The sequence below is a fragment of the Anabas testudineus genome, chromosome 18, assembly GCF_900324465.2.
Source record: "Anabas testudineus chromosome 18, fAnaTes1.2, whole genome shotgun sequence".
NCBI lineage: Eukaryota > Metazoa > Chordata > Actinopteri > Anabantiformes > Anabantidae > Anabas > Anabas testudineus.
Window position 1 is genome coordinate 17531941 of NC_046627.1, and position 19238 is coordinate 17551178.

Here is a 19238-nt window from a genome sequence, read left to right on the forward strand (position 1 = left end):
GTTACTTTTCAGAAATGGATGGTAAAAGTCCTGATTAGTAATCAGTAATTATAATGCAGTAGTACAATATTCACTGATGTGAAATAGACCATTCTGTATAAATAATATAAAATATAAAAGTTTTTCTTACATATAATAATCTGAATGCAGAACTAGTACTAGTAGTACAAAACTACCATTTTTCTGCCTGAAGTGTAATAAAGTAGATATGTTAGATTCCTTAGCATTGCAATATTAATGTTCATATATAAGAAATGTTTATATTTACTTAATTTTCACCATTTTCCTTCTGCTGCACATCAAATTATTTTGCCTCAAAATATAAAAATGTGGAGATTAACAAATTCTCTTAAAACTACAAATTGTTTCTGTAAAAATTAAATTTTTATTCAAATTTGTATGTTCAAAAAGTGTATTTCTCTCCAAATGCTGTAAAATGCAACATGAGCGTAATCGGAATGGTAACTCTACACATAGTTGAGTGACAAATAGAAATGTAGTAAAAGTTTTTATTAATTTTTTCCCCAAGTCAAAAAACAGAACAAAGATACAGAGAATGAGATAATGAATGGATTTCTATACAGTGGCAATTTAAAGTTAACCCTTCCTCTGCCGAGACACGAGAAGACTTCTCTTGAAACCCTGTCTCGCCGTTGGACGCACACACAGATACACACATTCAGTCATTCACTCTACTGGGAGTCCTGATGTCCTGAACTGATTGGACAGCACACAGTTAAAACAACAGGACTGGATGCGAGCGTAGTGAACAAAACGCCACAATGTCTGGGCTTTTATGGAACACGTCAAGGTCCACCACAATATTTACTAAGTGCAATTACCAAACCTGCTTTATCTGCAAGGCTAGAAGATGCAGACCTTTCAATTCAAGACTAAGTTGGAAGCAGTGTTTCACAAAATTAGACGAGACATTTTCAGAACAGAAATGAAAATAAAATAATTCTCAGGACTCCCAGTCAGACCTGATACATTCCCACCCTCCCCATGATTCCCTTCATCACAGGTACATACACTGGTAGGAAAAAAGAAACACTGATTTTCAGAAATGAGGATCACTTGTGGATGAAGAGGGAGGAGGGAGGAGACCCAGGTACTAAAGTCACTTCGAATGATCAAATGGAACAAGGAGGGAAATGAAAACCTGTTTCCATCGTCATCAAGCATACAGACGGTTTCTCTAACGCAGTCAGACTAGGTCGAGTCATGTGAGAAAGCACCCATGTTGAAACAAAAAAAGAATAAAAGTCACACTAATGTAGTGGGTAAGATGGTTTTCTTAAATAGAGACACCAAAAGTGCTGTTTCTTTGGACAATCTCTTCTTAAAAGAAAATGGGGTGGGGGGGGGGGGGGGGGGGGGGGGGGGGGGGGGGCGGTAAAGGACAATGTTGCCGTCTGGTGTCCCAAGAAGTGAAAGCACCAAACGTTTTGCTTCTTGGTAGAAAAAGGGTTAAAAACAATTAAACAAAAAAAAAAAAAAAATTAAGCACTCCCCTCCGTCCTCTGCCCCTTCATCCACAGTATATGAACTTGCAAACAAGTTTACAGAGTCACCAAAAGCAATCAAGAGAAAAAGACAAAAAAAAAAAAAAAAAAAAATATTTCTCTATTTGTATTCACACAGAATAGTAGTTAATTTTCTTTCTTAAATAAACTGAATCGTCCAAATAAACCTGTGTAACTTCAGCTTTCAGAAATGGGATAAAGATTAGCAACAAAAAAAAGTGGGAGGGATTCGAAAAGTTTCAACCCAGAGCGCGATTAAAATGTATTAACATGTGCTACTCATGCAAACAATGACAAAAGCAGCAACGCCAAACTACCATCCCTCATCCACCTTTTGCTCCATTTCCTCCTATAGAATCAAAATTAAAGAGAATAATTCTTTTATTTGTTTCATATAAATCTTTAAATTCCCAGTGTTAAGGGAAGAATAATTTGTGGAAGAGTGTTTTTTTTCTGTGTTCGTTTTTTGCTTTTGATGTACAAGTTTCCAAAAAAGAAAAAAATGGTAGACGACAAGAGGATGCTGGTGGGTGTTTTCATGACATCTTTCAGGTTTTTTGTCTTAAGAGGTGTGAAGGAGGGAGAGGGGAGGGCGATGGGTACATACAATTATGTAATTTTTGTTGTTCAGAGTGGGATTTCTTCTCCCTGCAAACCAGTTTCTCTCTCCTATAATTTATTATCTCTGCTGATTATCTTCTTTAAACAATCGGTTCCTGCCATTTTAACATGTCCAACACTTAAAGCTCCGTCTTTCATTCACAATATGCCCCCAACAAACTGGCAGCAAACTTTACTTTCACAAAAAGCAGCAAAAAGTCGAGCAAGATACACCTTGGTGAAATATGCAGTAAACAAAGTCTAACCCTCCTTGATTTTCTTAGAGCTTATACTTGAGTGATGATATAATCCACTTAGCTTTTCGAAAAAGGCTTTTGGCAATACGTATGCTTTCCAGGAACAACTATACACCCAACACTTAGAAAATGAGAGAGAGACTGGATGCAGTACACTATATAAAGTTAAAAAGGGACACTTTCTCCCCCCCCCCCCCTCACATGTTCTCATCTTGCTCTCCTTTTCATTCCCTCTTGGGATTTGCAGTTTTGCTTCAACACCCCATGTGAAAATTAAAAAACTATTTCAAAAGGCAGCCTTTTTTCCTTCAGGCAAAGCAGTTCAAGTCTTTCACATAATAGTTTTAACTATTTTTAGGGTAAAGTTGGGGCAACTCCCCCAGGTGGTCAAGACAAGGGTCCCAAAGAAAAATGATCACAGTTGGGACCCTGTGTGGCTAAAAACACCACCACCTCCAGCTGGTTCAATGTGCTGTCCTTCAGGTGTCCACCATGAGGTGACAGGGTGTCTTCAGCTGCCTCCCCTCCTCCTGCGCGGCTCATCAGTTGTTCTCCTCGTCGCTGTCGTCTGGGCTGATGGCCGGGCTGTAGGTGGGCGAGGTTGGGCTGTATCCAGGGGAGGTGGGGCTGTACGTGGAGCCTTTAGGACTAGTTGGCGAGTACGTAGGCGAGGTGGGAGAGTACTTGGGTGAAGTTGGGGAATAAGTCGGGGAGGTAGGGGAGTATTTGGGGCTGGTGGGGGTGTAGGTTGGTGAAGTGGGGGAGTAGGTTGGAGAGGTGGGGCTGTATTTTGGGGTTGTTGGGGAGTAGGTAGGAGAAGTGGGCGAGTACTTGGGCGATGTTGGGGAGTACTTTGGAGAAGTAGGGGAGTACTTGGGAGAGGTTGGGGTGTACTCAGGGGAGCTGGGGCTGTATGAGGGTGAAGTTGGGGTGTATTTGGGTGAGGTGGGAGAGTAGGAGGGGGAGCTGGGGCTGTATGAGGGTGAGCTGGGTGTGTAGGTGGGAGACTGTGGGGTGTAGCGTGGACTGGAGGGTGAGTAGGATGGAGAGGTGGGGGAGTATGAGGGAGAGGTGGGAGAGTAGTTGGGACTGGTTGGGGTGTAATTGGGGGAGGTTGGGGAGTAAGAAGGTGATGTTGGAGAATAGGAGGGAGATGTGGGGGAGTAACTGGGCGAGGTGGGGGTGTAATTAGGCGATGTGGGGCTGTAGCTTGGGCTGGTCGGCGAGTAGGAAGGAGAGGTTGGGGAGTATGAGGGGGAGGTGGGAGAGTAAGATGGGGATGTAGGAGAATAGGATGGAGACGTGGGTGAGTAAGAAGGTGAGGTGGGAGAGTAGCTGGGTGATGTTGGGCTGTAGCTCGGCGACGTGGGGCTATAGCTTGGAGAGGTGGGAGAGTAGGAGGGGGAGGTGGGGGAGTAAGACGGGGAAGTGGGGGAGTAGGATGGAGATGTTGGGGAATAAGATGGAGATGTGGGAGAGTAGGAAGGAGAAGTCGGAGAGTAACTGGGTGAAGTGGGAGAGTAGGAAGGAGATGTCGGGCTGTAGTTGGGGCTGGTGGGGGAGTAAGAGGGAGAAGTAGGGGAGTAGGAGGGTGATGTTGGGGAATAGCCTGGGCTCTGGGGGGTGTAGCCTCCAGGGGAGCGGGGCTCGTAGGCCGGGGAGGTGGGGGAATAGTTGGGTGACATGGCTCCACCTAAAGAAAAACATAAGATGTTTAAGTGGGAAACTGAGGAGTTCTGCAGGTGTCCGACCTGGGACACCGTTTGGTAATTTGGTACAAGCGCGGGCCAGTTCACATCAAATATGTAGTTTTACAAATTCTTTTAATTAACTTCAAAAAGACATTAATTAAAGAAAATATAAATAAATAAATATACAGCGTCTAACCTGGAGATGGGATGTATGGGCTGGCAGGTCCTGGAGATCCTGGAGACCCAGGAGTGGGTGACCAGGCTGGGGAATAACCTGGAGAGAAGCCACTTGCGTCTGATGCGGCACTGGGAGAGAAACCTGCTGCCCCAGGGGTCATGCCGCTTCCTAAAGCAAAAAAATAAAAATAAAACAAAAAAAGCTAAGTGAATGAAACCAAAGCAAGTGGAAGAGCTAACGCAACCTGAGCTCACACTCACCAACGCTGGGAGACCAGGCACCGTAGGCTGGAGTAGCACCGGTGTTCCACGGGGTCATGGCAGGTGACATACCGCTCATAGGACTCGGTACTGTACCAAAGAACATTCCAGTGGCTGCAAATAGGATAAACGCAAAACATAAATCACTTAGCTCTAAATGACTCTGTAGCTACAATAGAAGTATTTGATCATCACGGCATCTCTCCACTTACGTCCAGCCACGCTGATGCCAGGAATGTTTGTGGGGATCTCCATGCCGTATTTACACTTCTCAGCATCCAGCAGCAGATCAAAGCAGCCTGTACCTGCGGGAGCGAGCTGGCCAAGCATGATGTTCTCTGACACACCCTTCATGGGGTCACTCTCACCGTGGGATGACGCCTCCATCAACACATCCACCTGGAACAAAGGAAATCCCGTTATTTATAATTTAATATTAAATTTAGTAATAACCACCAGGAATATGATTCAGTTATTTATCGTCTTCTCACCGTCTCCTCAAAAGAACACTTCATGAGTGGTCCTGTGTCTTGACGGTTGATGCCGTGACGCGTGATGGCCATCAGGTGACCGCGGCACGTCATGGTGTCGCAGAGCAGAGCCAAGTGGCGGTAGTTGACATAGGAGCCGTCAAAGGAGATGACATGGTACAACTCCCTCTCCAGAGCCTTTCGCACAGCCTCAATTCCCAAGACCTAGGGGAGAGAGAGAGAGAGAGAGAGTGATGGGAGATGAATATGAAAGAACAAGAAAAGCTTACTGCAACTCTGCTGAGGTAAAACGTACTGTGAAGATCTCCACGATGTCGTTGGAGGTGGTCCTGACGGGATCCACGTCCTTCTCACTGAGCACTCTCATGAGGCTCACTCCATCTGTCTCAAGGATCCACTCCTGCAGGGCCTTGAACTCACCATCCTCTGTGATGATGATCTTCTTCTTGTTGTCAGTCTGAGGCAAGTGCATGTACACCTAAAGAAGAAGAGTTTAGCCACAAGCATGCCCAGTTAGCGATGAGTTTGATAACGCAGATGATCCTACATGAACTAGTATTCAGTAGTAGTTACCTTGCTGATCTGCTCAATGCCTTGTAGGGTCATGTCTGTCAGCATGTTGGACTCAATGCACCTCAAGAACACATCGTCATCCATTTTGTCCACCACTTCCTCGTCCTACACAAGAAAAATACAGTTATTCACGGTTCATTTTGAAATTGGACTACAGTAAATATATTGGTGCTGAGAAGAAATATTGCTGCTAACCTCTTGGAACTTGTTCTCATCGCTGTTCATGATTCTGATTCGCAGAACGAGCTTTTCAGCGTTATCGTCGTTGAAGATACAGTTCAGATCATCACCAAAACCTTGCAGAGACACAATTAAACATTAGGGGAAAGCGCATCATTTCTGTCCAAGTATGAAATGAGAGTATGTGTAAGCAACCCACCAGCGTTGATCTTCTCTGCAATCTGCTCCATAGTCAGCTTGCGATCAGTCATGTGCTTGCGGTCAAGCTCAATGCGCAGCAGCCACGGTGAAATGCGGGTCACATCAAAGTCCGGCATCTCGTAGTAGACATTCACCCACTCTTGGTCCTCAGCCACCACCGTGTTCTGGGGGTTGGGATCGTAGTAGATGGCGGTGTTGGCAGTCACCTGAGAGAAAAGGCAAATTCTTAGTCAGGGCAATTCAATTAGGATAATTATTCTATATGACATTAGTAGATCGCGAATGAAGAAATGGTGATTAAGAAGCATTGTAAATTATAAATAATTAAATCTGTAAGAAATGACCAGCATATTTTCCTCTCACTTTTCGTAGTGTAGTGTGCTCCAGTCGACAGAGGATGTCCTTGGCCCTCTCTGCATCACGAGCTGCTTGGCCCAGCAGAAAGACCGTCAGCGAAGGTGTCTTGGGCCTCTTGGAGATGTTGATCAACTCTTTCAGACGAGGCACACCGAGTGTCACGTTCTTGGCTGACACACCAGCGTAGTGGAAAGTGTTCAGGGTCATCTGGGTGGCTGGCTCTCCCAGCGACTGAGCAGCCAGAGCACCAACCATTTCACCTGGGTGGGCCTGCGAGGGAAACACAGGATCAATTGAATGATTTTTTTTTTTTTTTTTTAAGGAGGCTCAATCTGTAACTGTATCACATCAGGCATCTCTTGAACCACATATCGTTATTCTAAACTTACAATGGACTGGTTGAACTTTGTCTCAATCTCTCCTAGCAGCCAGTCGAAAGCCTCGGTTGAAAGGCGGAACTCCTCGATCATGCGTTTGGAGCAGAGTGTGGAACGCAGGTGGATGTTAAAGAGCAGAGTAGCATTCTCCTGGGCCTGTCTGCTCAGTGGGTCGTCACCATTCACAATCACAAGCTTCTTACTCAAATCGTGAGTACCTGGAGATCCAAACACACAAGGAGAACTTCAGGTCAGGCCAGAGCCTCTAATTCAACAGCAAGTCACTTGTAAAAATAAAAATTTATTTTAGTGCCTTCTTTTGGTTTACCTTCGATCACTCTTAAAGGATTCAGATCTGTTGGGGTTCGGGGGTTGATGCGGAAGATCTTCTGAGCGTTCCAGATCATTCTGGCCAAGTTGCATGGCAGCACCACCTGCAGACAGTGAGAAACATTCCAGTGTAAGTATTTGATGTCACGTGCTGTAGCAGAGCAAGAGACTGATTGAAAGTGGAGACGTGTCACCACACACCTTACTGTCCCCAGTGGGGAAAATGGCTCGGAGGATCTCTCTGTCCTCCTTCATCTTCTCAAACTCCCTCTCCAAGGAACTCTGCACATGGGCATTGGTCATCACGTCTTTTACGACGTCTTCCTGCAGTACACGTCTCAGAGCTCGGTCATTGGTGCAATCAAACTTGAACCTTAAGAGATCAGACAAGATAAAACGGCCGTTAAACCACTTGTGATAAACAAGACAATCAAAAGACAGAAACATGTTTCTCAGAGCACATTTAAGTATTTAGGTGTATGACTCACTTCTTTTCAAATGCCTTGTGTGATGGTTTGACTGATGCCAGATTTTGGAACTCGACATTCTCTCCTGCCAGGCCGTCCTCACCGTAGCGCAACTGCACCACCTGGTTGATGGAGTTTCGCACTGTGCCGTCGTACTTCACCATCACAGACTCCATAGACTTGATCAGACGACGCTGGATGTAACCTGGCGATGTAGAACAGATCCACCACGTTAAAAGCTAAAAAGGCTTTTTTGTTGGATAGTGTTAGAGGCACATCTCCATGTAGATATGGAAATCCTGTTACAAGCCAAATGCCTGCACTCACCAGTCTCAGCAGTCTTGACAGCTGTGTCGATCAGACCCTCTCTGCCTCCCATGGCGTGGAAGAAGAACTCAGTTGGCGTCAGTCCGGCCAGGTAGGAGTTCTCCACAAAGCCTCTACTCTCAGGACCGTAGTCATCCTTAATGAAGTGAGGCAATGTGCGGTGTTTAAAGCCAAAGGGGATACGTTTACCTTCCACGTTCTGTTGCCCCACCACAGCAATAACCTAAGGAGAGAAGATTAGAGGTAAAGGGACTGCCAAAACAGGTCAACAACAAAAGTGTATTATTTAAATATAACAATAACTATAACTAACTTACTGCAATTCACTGATGTTTAGATTTATTCCTTTACCTGTGAGATATTAATCTTTGAGCCCTTAGAGCCAGCCACCACCATGGATTTGAAGTTGTTGTACTCAGACAGAGACTTCTGGGCAGACGATCCCGTTTTGTCACGAGCGTCATTGAGGATACGATTGACCTGGTTCTCAAAAGTCTGCCTTAGTGTGTTACCAGGCGTCGGCTCCAGCTCGTTGTTGTGGGCTTTCTCGATGACCTGGGTGGGTGAGGGGGAAAATGCAAGAGTCACTTTTCTGTGTATCGATTCCCTGGAAAAATTAATTAAACTATGCTGAAATATTCTGTTCTTACTTCTATCACATCCTGTTTTGCTTTCTTGATGGTATTCTGGATGTCGAGGTACGTCTTGGCATCAGCAATGGAGTCACCAATACCAATGGAATGACCTGGAGGAGATCAATTAGGAAATGTGTAAATATTAGACAAAACAGTGGAAGATTCACTGCCAAAACCACTGAGCATCAATTTTCAATACACCAAATCTGTTTTTTGGTAATGAAATTAGTTTTACTGTATTCTTACCCTCAATCAGCAGCCAGTTGTTGACCACAGTCTGAATGTTGGAGTAGAAGAGTCTGGTGATGTCATGACCCATCTCCAGGTAGGAGATGTGGACGAGGGAGCCAGCTGATGTTCCCAGAGACTTCTTACACAAGATGCCCATGATCAGCTCACCGTTCTCCACAATGACCTATGTGATGGGAGTTAAATGTCAGCTTATGCACATTGAAATCACTTATTCATCCACATAGGTAAATCAGTGTTTTGTACCTTGGTGTCTCCAGGGGAGATATGTTTGTAAGGACCACTGTCCTCGTCATCAGGGTGGGTGCTGTGTGTGCGGATGACATTGATGTGTCCAGGAATGATGAGACTGAAGACCTGCTTGCCTGTCCACAGGGGACGGGGTTTGAGGATGGCTGGCTGAGGCATCTTCCCATCCCAGGTGGAAAGGAACATGAGGAGGTTCATCACTTCACCCTGGTAAAGTAAAGTAGCAGAATTTAAGACCCTCACAAAGTACAAAAAACCCCCACATATAGTAAATGGGTTAATTATTAATCATCTAGTTACCCTCTCTAAGAAGACATCTCTTTTGGTGAATTTGCGCACAGCTGTGAGGGTGTCCTGCACAATACCCATGACTGGCCTGTTGGACTGAGGAGTAACAATCATGCGAGGCACCATAGCCAACTCCTGAATCTCTGCCCTTGTCTCAAGGGACTGAGGGAGGTGGAGGTTCATCTCATCACCATCAAAATCAGCATTGTATGGGGTGGTGACACTGGAGGAAGACAAGAGAATGGGATGTTCGAGCTGCTGCAACACATTTGCACTGTTTATCATACATATTTAAACAGTGAAACAGTTGCTGAAACATGATTGGTACCTGAGGTTGAGTCGAAATGTGGACCAGGGCAGAATCCGAACCCTGTGTCCCATCATAGACATTTTATGTAGTGTTGGCTGTCGATTGAAGATGACGATGTCCCCATCACACATGTGTCTTTCCACCTAAACAGAAAAATATCCGGTACAGTCAAGGTTGAAATGAAATATTTTTAATCATAAACACAATATATCATAACAGAAGTGAAATGTCTCTTGAACCTTGTAGCCGATCTGCAGATGAAGGTCACTTGGTTTAGGGTGGAAGCGTAGGTCGATTCTGTCTCCATTGTCACGGATGATGTATTTGGCTCCTGGGTACTGGCTGTTGCCTCTTCGCACAAGCTCTTGCAATCTAATAAAAGTCATTAGAACAAGTTAGCTTAAATCAAATTTTATTTAAAAATAACTACAGGGTTTCACTACTTAGATTAAGTTTAACTACTGTGTTGTACCTGTCAATGTTAAAGGGTGTGACGATTTCTGGGAAGGTCATATTGGCAGCAATGGATCGTGGTACACCCACTTGGTCGATTTGCAGGTTGGGGTCTGGGGTGATGACAGTTCGGGCTGAGAAGTCCACACGCTTGCCCATCAAGTTACCTCGGACTCGCCCCTCTTTTCCCTTTAGACGTTGTTTAATGGATTTGAGAGGGCGGCCAGATTTTTGCATTGCCTGGAAGAAGAAAACATTAAAATTTAAAATACAGAAAATTGTGAAAGTTGTTCTGCTCACATTAGCATATTTGGAAAGTTAACTGTATGCTTAAAGTCATTTTAGAGCACACACATACCCTTGGTAGGCCTGGCAACTCATTGTCCACCATTGTGGCTACATGAAACTGAAGCAGCTTCACATCCTCAGCTATGACATGGGCTGCTGCACCGCTCTGCTCATTTCTTCTCAGCTGATTGTTGATCTTGACAATATCAGCCAGCTTGTGGGTCAAGTCATCCTTTAAAACAGAATTTAGTTGATAATGTTAGACATCGAGCTCATTATAGCAGCTTTAAAATAAATTACTACATTTCTAATTTTACTAAATGAACACAGGAATAAACAAGGTTTCTGTCCTGTACCTGGTTGCGAGCAGATCCCTGCATGACTACAGCAGGCCTCACAGCCAGTGGAGGCACAGGCAGTACAGTTACAATCATCCATTCGGGCCGGGCAAACTTGGGGTCCATGCCTAATATGATGTCCTCTTCATCTGAGATTCTCTTGAAGATCTCATGTACACGCTCAGGACTCAGGAGGATTTTCTTCTCTTGTGAATCCTCGTTAACGTGTTTCCACTCAGCATACAGCTCCAAGCCAGAGCGCCTGATACGTGGCTGGTAGCGCCCACAGCCACCGTGACCCTGTGTATGTCAAAAGTAACAAGTATAAAGAAAAAATAAAAGTGTAGCATATTGTATACAGAGAGCTGAAATGTACATTACATTAGTGACAAAAACTCCAACTACATACCTTCTCCTTGGTAAGGTCCTCCTCCATCTCCTGTTGTTCCATTCCAAATTTGTTGTCCATCTCCTCCCCTCCTTCGCATATATTCTTTCCTTTGCACAGCTCATACACGTGTGTCAAACGCTTTCTGGGCTGCCCTTTAGATTTAGCCAGGATGTCTTTGATCTTTGGATTGTTCTATAAGGTCACAGTGAATTAAATTTATTAAACAACAACAACAACAACAACAACAGGTGAAAAATATAAACAGTGGACGAATAAAGTTTAATTTAACTTAATATCTGAGTTATTCATCTATATGTATTGTGATATGTTAAACACACTTACCGAATCCACTAACAGCTTGGAGCAAAAGAAACAAACACATCGGAGAACCTTCATAATTTTTGTTACGAAGCCGACATGAAAAACTGGCTTTGCCAATTCTATGTGGCCAAAGTGGCCTGGGCATTCTGTCATGTTTCCTGAGAAAACAAAAACCAAATAAACATTAAGTCCTGATATCAGAAAGGTAAATAAATCACCTAATCATTAATACAGTTTAGCATAAAATGCTAACATGACGCCATACCTGCACATGTCTGACATCTTCCAGTTCGTTCTATGACCCCTTGTCTTGGGTCCATAAGGCCACCAAGTTTAGGACGTCCTCCTTCTGTTGTTTCAGGGTACTTGATTCCCCCTTCTGTAACGGACATCCGTTTCTAGAAAGACAGAATATGAATAAGTACATTTCATCAAATAAATAAATAATAATAAATATACCATCAATGCCATAAAATGAATCTCCATAACGTATGTTTATTCATGAATATTTTTCTATAACGATTTACCATCACAAATGATAAAGTCTGAATTGTATTGACCATCATCCGTTATGAAGGAAACACCTCAAAAATCAAATTAAATTTTGTCAAAGGATTTTTGTATGAAGATAAATAAAATTCAGGAAATAGTAACTTTTACTATATGAATAAATTAAATACAGTTAACGCAAAACAATCCAATCAACAAAAATCCTCAAACATTAAATATGGTAACACTCAACTCGGAGTTAAAGAAAACATGCATATCTGACTTTGTTTAAGTTACCTTTTATTTATTTATTTATTGTGATCGAAAACAGACCAATGCGTACAATAAGGTCAGTGGTACAACTAAACACATTGTCTTCTATAACGAACAGCTACAGAAGTAACCAAAATCTTCACTTCCTGGTGGGTCTAAGTGTTACATTACACGAATGAAAAGGGGGTTTAATTCATGTGATAGTATGGATCGTTTTTTGTAATGTTGTGCTTTAAGTTTTTCAAACTTCCTGCAACATGCTAGTTAGCACAAGCTTCACCAGCCTGACAGAGCTAGCTAGGCTAGGCTAACAGCATGTATTCTCGGTTGTAAACAGTACCCAGTTTCAGTATGTAATATATATATTAAACCACATAATTAGACAAGAAACTGTCAGAATAATGTGTGATTTGTCAGAGAATTAATAATAAATACCCAGTCCCCAAAAAGAAAACCTACAAGTTCATCAGGGCTGATGATGCCGAACTGAACTCTCTTGATCGTGCGCAATGGGCATGCGCTGTCGCCGGAGGGCGGTCCGTGCATCCTGTCTATTCAAAGAGCCGCGTCCTTCCTCGGCACGCCGCTTTGTGAGCAGGAACAGCCTCTAAATTACCACCACGACTCTGGTCAGGCCGCCAACGGTGACCGGAAAGTCTCCGAAGGCGATATCCCGGGGGCTTCTGTTGTCGGCTGCCCGTATAGCTGAATTATTACTAGTTTAAACCTAAGTAAACTGGCGACCGACTGCTCCCCTCCCTTTTTCTGATCTACACTCTGGAGCGCTCTCAGCGCTTCTGAGCGTGAAACCGTCCAACGCTTGGTTATATAGACTGGCTGCTTACTACGGGGTTGCCCACTCAAGAAGGCAGGGGCTGAGTGTTCGGAAGGTGGGACATGGATCTGTGGAGTAAAACGCTCATTGGCCATTCAATGCAGTTATATGAATAATTAACGCGGGGGCACGTACAGCCAATAGGAGAGCACGTTAGGTTTTTCAGCCAATCCAAACTAAAGGCGGGCGTTGACTTAATCTAAACTCATCCTCATTGGCTTTATTACAACAGGGTAGGCGGCGCGAAGTGTAATTTGCATTCGGAACATGAATATGTAACTCGAGCGCCTACGATTCGTCCTTTTCTTCATTAATATTAAGTAGCAGAAAAGAGGCGACCAACCAGTGCGAAGGAATGAGCCTACTTGGAATAATTTATGCAAAACACTCCCTGTTTCCGATGTTTGCCGAGTGTGGCCGATGTGAATTTCTTCCCTCAGAGCAAAAATTAAAAAAAATCTCTTCCCCCGTTCGTCTCGCTGTGGATCAGCCTGGGCTGAGAAAAGAGGCTCAGGGCTGAGGCCTGCGAAAACCTTTCATGAAACAGGGGGGAAACTGTCGAAATACACGACATTTTCATCTCGAAACATTGTGTGATGGATTACCTTTCGAGTTATTTCATTAACACGACGATTTGTTGCTTTTCACCTTGTGCGTTCTTTGGATCTTTGGGACTTTGCTGCAAGCCTCGGACTCACCTGCGCAGGCTGGCCGACCGCTGGACTGGATTTTCCCCGCGCCCCTATAGGAAAGTCCGCGGGAAGCCTTCAGTGTCTATTTAACGTTTGTTTCTCATCGGATTCGGACTGTTTTTTCCGTATACGTGTTTTGTGTGTTGTTTACATCGCATTACAATGTTCGGCTGTGAACACATTTGTGATATTTTCGTTAAAACGTGAAACGTCGTTGCAGGCCACGTTTTGAAAGCCGTGGTTTTGGCGGTTAAGTAAGATTAGTTCACTAATTATTTAATTAGCTACTGCCTCGAATTGCTCACAAGTGTAGTTATTTTAAGACATTTACAAGCTGGCTGGTTACAGTTTTAGACTTAAATGTTCATTTTTTTTTTATGTCTTTAGCAGTGCAGCTAGCGTTAGTTGGTTAGCTTGTCAACAACGACGGAATGTTCTCTATTGTACGTCTGATATTTTACGTTAACTGTTCTCTATCTCTCTCTCTATATATATATAGTTTAATGTTATAGCTAGTTAATACATCTTTTATATTCATATTTATACATAAATACACGTCTTAGCGTTAGCCTTAGAAATTGCTTTTCTGTAAGGCAAAGCGTGATGGTCTAGCCTTGTACTGTATGTAACGAGACAATATGTTCAGTTAGCTTAGCTGTTTAACAATTATAAAACAGTCAACTAAATCCATGTTCTTGTTAGCTAAACTTTCTTATTGTTAATGGTGCCGTACATCGATGTTGTCTTCAGCGACAATAAGATACGTGTTGTATTGTAATGTTACTTTTAAGACTTAGACAAAGGCTACTGTAGCTAGCATACTTGGGCTCAGTTAGCACCCAATATGGCGGTGTTTGATATGCTTCTTGTTGTGAACGAGAAAGATGGAGTCTGGAATATTCTTGTTGGCTAACTCGTCAAAGAGCTGCGCATTTTCAACAAACGAGCTACGTGACAAAAGAAATGGCTCTGATAGTTTTTTATCTTACTAACTACAACGTGGCAGGATAAAAAAAAATGTGTCGAAACAGCTTGGAAACGTGTGAGGGTGTTGATTTCTCGTCGGTGTCGAAAGTTGAAGCCATTTTGCTCTTTAACTACGTGCATATTAGACTGTAATTGTAAGACCAGTCTTGTTGCTTAACCAAAGATTGCTCTTAATAAGTTTTTGTTTATTTTAAGTTTGGGTGGTGTAGTTAAAGTAGCCATATTGTGCTTAATGTAGGGTTTATATTTCATTCTGGGGCTCCACTGGTACAAGATTATAATGATTTTCAAGTTTAAAACGTGCATGTCATAATTCCCCTTTATGCAACAGCTCCTCTAGCCTGAAACTTAAAAGCCTTGTCTGAGCTCCACATCTTTAAGGCGCCCTTTCCCCACATGTCATTCTGTACTGATTGACCAGCTCTCTGATCCTTGCTGGGGATCAAACTATGCCCAGTTGGAGCAGCACCATCCCTCAGAAACAACCTATATCCTGCTGCATACTGAGACAGGCTGTGGAAACTGTTGTCCACGAAGTCCTGTGAACAGATGCAAACAATGCTCAAAGTCTGTTGCTGGCCTGTAAGTGTATCGTTTGTTGTTTTGTGATTTCATCTTTGGGAATAGTAAACAACAACAAAAAATTAAAAACGCATTAATTTCCCCTCCAAGCCAGAAAATGCTTTCTGTGAGCTGTGTCAGTCTCTGCGCAGACTCCTAAACTAGCACTAGCTGTGAGCAGAGCGGTGGCAGCTCACCCAGGGTATGGAACCCAAAACAGATGGCAGGTTATGGACTCCCACGCTCTTGATGTCAACTGATGCCAGACTGAAACGTAGGCGTTAGACTACCAACCAGCAGGGACTAGAAAATACCATTATCTTATTACACAGTAGATGTGTCCAATTAGGTCTTGTTAGTTGAACCCAAGGTAAGGGGGATTTGGCCGTTGTTGTGTGCTGTAATGTCCAAAGCAATTGAATAATAGTCATTTTGAGAGCAATAAATCTGCATCGTCCAGTTCAGTTAAGGTACTGAGGTAAGCTTCTGTTCTGTTGTTCATACACTTAAAAAGAAGTGAAAGCAACACTCAGTGGTTGAACAGCCTAGTATCTAGGATGTGATTGCATAATCTCAATTTGATGTAATGTTTATCACATACAATGACTGTAAGAGTACTTACAAAAAGCATTTTGCCATGTGTTACAATTCTTTTTGCTATTATTTAAATAAAGACACTGAACCATCATGATGGATTGTGGGTTGTTATTCTTTGGGAAATATTCCAGTTTCACTTTTACATAATTGAGTGTTCAGAACATACCATTCATGTAAAACCTGCTGAGTGGGAGATCTTAATATATTTGTGCTGCTGCCAGCATGAACATGCCTTTTTCTTTGCCATCATTTCTTTTTGGCAGGTCCAGTAGAGCAAAGCATCATTCAAGCCCAGAAGCAAGGTGCCACATCTGCAGTATCCTTATGGAGTTAAACCATGTTCTGTTTCTAGTTATTGTAATATGATAAAAGCATGACTGTCTGGTTTGAAATGCACAGGAGAATGTGACAGTATATCACTTTGTTCACTGTATGCCATGCTATACCATGTCAATACAAAGGATTCACTGTTGACCAGTTGGCTCCCTCCTCTGGCTCACAGGGAGAATGATCAGCATTGCAAAGACATTGCACAACCACATTTTCAATGCGTGAGTGGGTCCCACAAGACTGTCAGACGTGCTCCCTCTACTGCTCCAAGCGGGTTAGTGCTTAGAGGCTTAATAGTGTCAGGAATGTAGTTTGGTAGGAGTTTAAGTCTTAAAAATAGCTGTGAAATCAGATTATTATACAACAATTCTGAAAGTATTCTTATGAGGAAGTTGACTGGTTTCATCCATTTAAAGATTACAAGTGAAATTGATATAAATGGATGTGGAGAGTGATTGTAATTATATCTGTTATATATTTATGGAACACTTCAATTTCCATATACGTTTCCTGATGGTGTCAATATATTTTTTCCTTTATGTAAAAAGTTTGAGTGCCTAAAATGTAACAAGTTTCACACCTCATTTTTGATTTTATAATTAATTTTACCAAAGTAAATATTCATTCCACCTCTGCATATATATTGTTATTTAAACATGTAGTTTACTTTAAATGTGGTGTTTGCAAGAGCTAAAAAAGTGTTAAAAGGTGTAACAACACAATCTTTTTCAATACTTTAAATACAATATGATGTAACCATTTAATATATTATTAAAGATTGAGTGTAGTTCAGATACGCCTACGCTACTTTCTGTTTTATTTTGGATTCAAATTGGAAATAAAAATGTCTAAAAGGTCTTTTAATACAAGTCGATAAAACTTCTAAATGTTTCCAATCCTAAGTTTTTCTGAAAATATTTTGATGGATATTTATGATCTGTACCAGTGTGTATACAGTTTGTTGACAGTGATTTGTTCTTTTAAAGCAGGTGCCGCAGTGATTTAGTGTTTACAAAAAGAACTAGTGCTGGTTCAGATGGTAAAAAGGTGCAAACTTATGTTTCTATATTAGTATAATTTACATTTAGCAACTTCTATTTTTCTGCCAGAAGAAGAGGTGAGGATTTGTGTATCTAGGGGGAGCTCTTGTCTGGTGATGTCAGCCTCTGCCTGTGTGTTCAGTGGGGAGTTAGGGAAGGGGGTGAGCTTTGTAGCACACCAAAGTAGGTGAACAAGGAGGAGGGCAAGACAGACAAGCAGATGCAAAGCACAGTGGGAGGAGTTGACTATTTTCAGCCTGATTTACAATCAAAAACTAAACTATAACTGGATTCAAATTACTCTAGAAAAACAGCATCCTCATTAGATGTATTCAGCTAGGGAGCCATTACACAGTCCAACAAAAAACACACAGAATGTTTCTGTCGCTGACCAGAAAATGGACATTAGTTTTGGAGGTTAGTAAAGATGGCGAATCAGATTCTGTGCTTAGCGCTGTAAACATAACAAGCCTAATTCACAAAATCAAAAAAATAGATAAAAGCTGGTAAGAAATCTGTTGAGTTAAATTTTATTAATGTGCGTAAAATAAGACTGAACTGCCAAATATTATTTGAACAAAGAAAAATCAGTTTTTGGCCGTATTTCCCCTTAAGATATGCACCAGGATGTTGTTTTGTAATAAAAGTGGGTGACGCAGGGTTGGAGGCATGCTCTCTGAGAGCCCTTTGGAACAGGCCGGCCCATTTCTGTCCGCAAGAGAATGTCCTGTTCTTTGGGTGTTTATTTTGGCTGATGTCAGCCCCTGCCAAGTGTCTTCATCTTTCTTTTATCATCCGCACAGTCTTTCAAGGCTTCCAAATTCACATCTATTGTCTTTTACTCCGGATTCTTTTCAGACGGCTTATTTGTAGAAACAGAAAATAGGAATAGGAATCAGAGTTTTGCAGGCGATCTACGTTTTGTTGAGGTTCTTTCATCCTCTTCCTGGAACTTTCTGGGTGCTAAATTAATTGCTCTTGATCCCACCTCGCGTTGCAATCGGCTTAGTGCTAATCTGGGGTTCTCACAGTGCAGCCAAGTCTCGTCTGGCCGACGCTGCTGCACTGAGCTGTCCACTGCTCTCTTCTCCCCAGGTTTTGACCTCTGCCATTGTCTTTCATGCTCTCCGCTCCCTCGTAGTTTTCACCATTGTTCTCCTCTAACGTATTGTTAAGCTTTCCGAAGCTTCATTTTAACATAGTGTATCAACTTGGCCTCTTTCTGTACGGTTCACCCTTGTAGTCACATGATTGCGTTTCCTCCCTCACAGAACCATCTCCCTAGTTGTCTGATCCTCCCTCTCATGCTTGAACCTTTTTCATAATTGCTCTCACACTCTCTTCTACTGTCCCTTCTTCTGTCCCTTGCTCCTTTCCCTTCATTACTCTCTGTTGCACACTACGTCTCAGAGATGGCCACATGCTGCCTGCAGTGGCTCGCTCTCGCTTGCTTTTTTTCCTCTTTTCTCACTTTTTTTGTGTTTAGTTTCTCTGCTCTGCTGCTGTTCTGTTTCCCCTGGCATGACGCCATTGCCTCTGACCATCTGCCTCACTGTCTTGTTTCTCTTGTTCCCTTTTTATCGCTTTCAATGTCTTTTGATATCCGTGCACCTAGTAGTAATTTATTGTTTCATTTATGATCACAGGATAAGTTTACCTTATGTTTCTATTGCTCCTCGTATCTTTCTCTGTCTTTACAAGACGTTCTCAGTTCTTCGTCTTTCCGGGAGGTTCTGATTGAAGTGTCTATGTGCTATTTAAAGAGGCGTGCACAAAAGCAGGGTTGTTTACAGTACCCTCAAAATACAGGCTGTCTAGAAACAGGAAGTACCATTGCCCTGATCTGCAGCAGCACACGGCGTCAGCCAATGCAGCCACTTCCTCCTCCTCATGGCTGAACAGAGGCTCCAGCAAAACAACCCTCATGCTTATCACAGAATTATGCACCCCTCCCCTCTGCTGCCTATCCTCCTGAATGGCGCACATACACAGCAGGCTTTTCACCCCTCCACCATGTCCTATCTTGCTTTCTCCCATTCTCTTATGCCTACAGCCCCCCACCTCCCTCCGCATGATTCTCTTCGCCAGTACAGCATG

At 42.8% G+C, this 19238-nt stretch overlaps 1 protein-coding gene across 1 annotated transcript; it reads right to left on the bottom strand.

Moving 5' to 3' along the window:
* Positions 1 to 1617: 1617 nt before the first annotated feature.
* polr2a (polymerase (RNA) II (DNA directed) polypeptide A) lies at positions 1618 to 12645 on the bottom strand. The gene is made up of 29 exons (XM_026352565.1): positions 12559 to 12645; positions 11603 to 11735; positions 11359 to 11495; positions 11035 to 11208; positions 10644 to 10925; positions 10358 to 10519; positions 10019 to 10239; positions 9786 to 9918; positions 9565 to 9689; positions 9249 to 9459; positions 8946 to 9155; positions 8697 to 8865; positions 8466 to 8560; positions 8167 to 8370; positions 7816 to 8038; positions 7510 to 7693; positions 7223 to 7394; positions 7020 to 7125; positions 6704 to 6909; positions 6321 to 6584; positions 5956 to 6163; positions 5772 to 5872; positions 5577 to 5681; positions 5299 to 5481; positions 5004 to 5207; positions 4725 to 4911; positions 4513 to 4626; positions 4271 to 4420; positions 1618 to 4076 (listed from the first exon to the last, which is right to left on the bottom strand). The coding sequence occupies exons 1-29, from the start codon at positions 12643 to 12645 to the stop codon at positions 2926 to 2928; spliced, it is 5901 nt and encodes a 1966-aa protein (XP_026208350.1). The 3' UTR covers positions 1618 to 2925.
* Positions 12646 to 19238: the final 6593 nt, after the last annotated feature.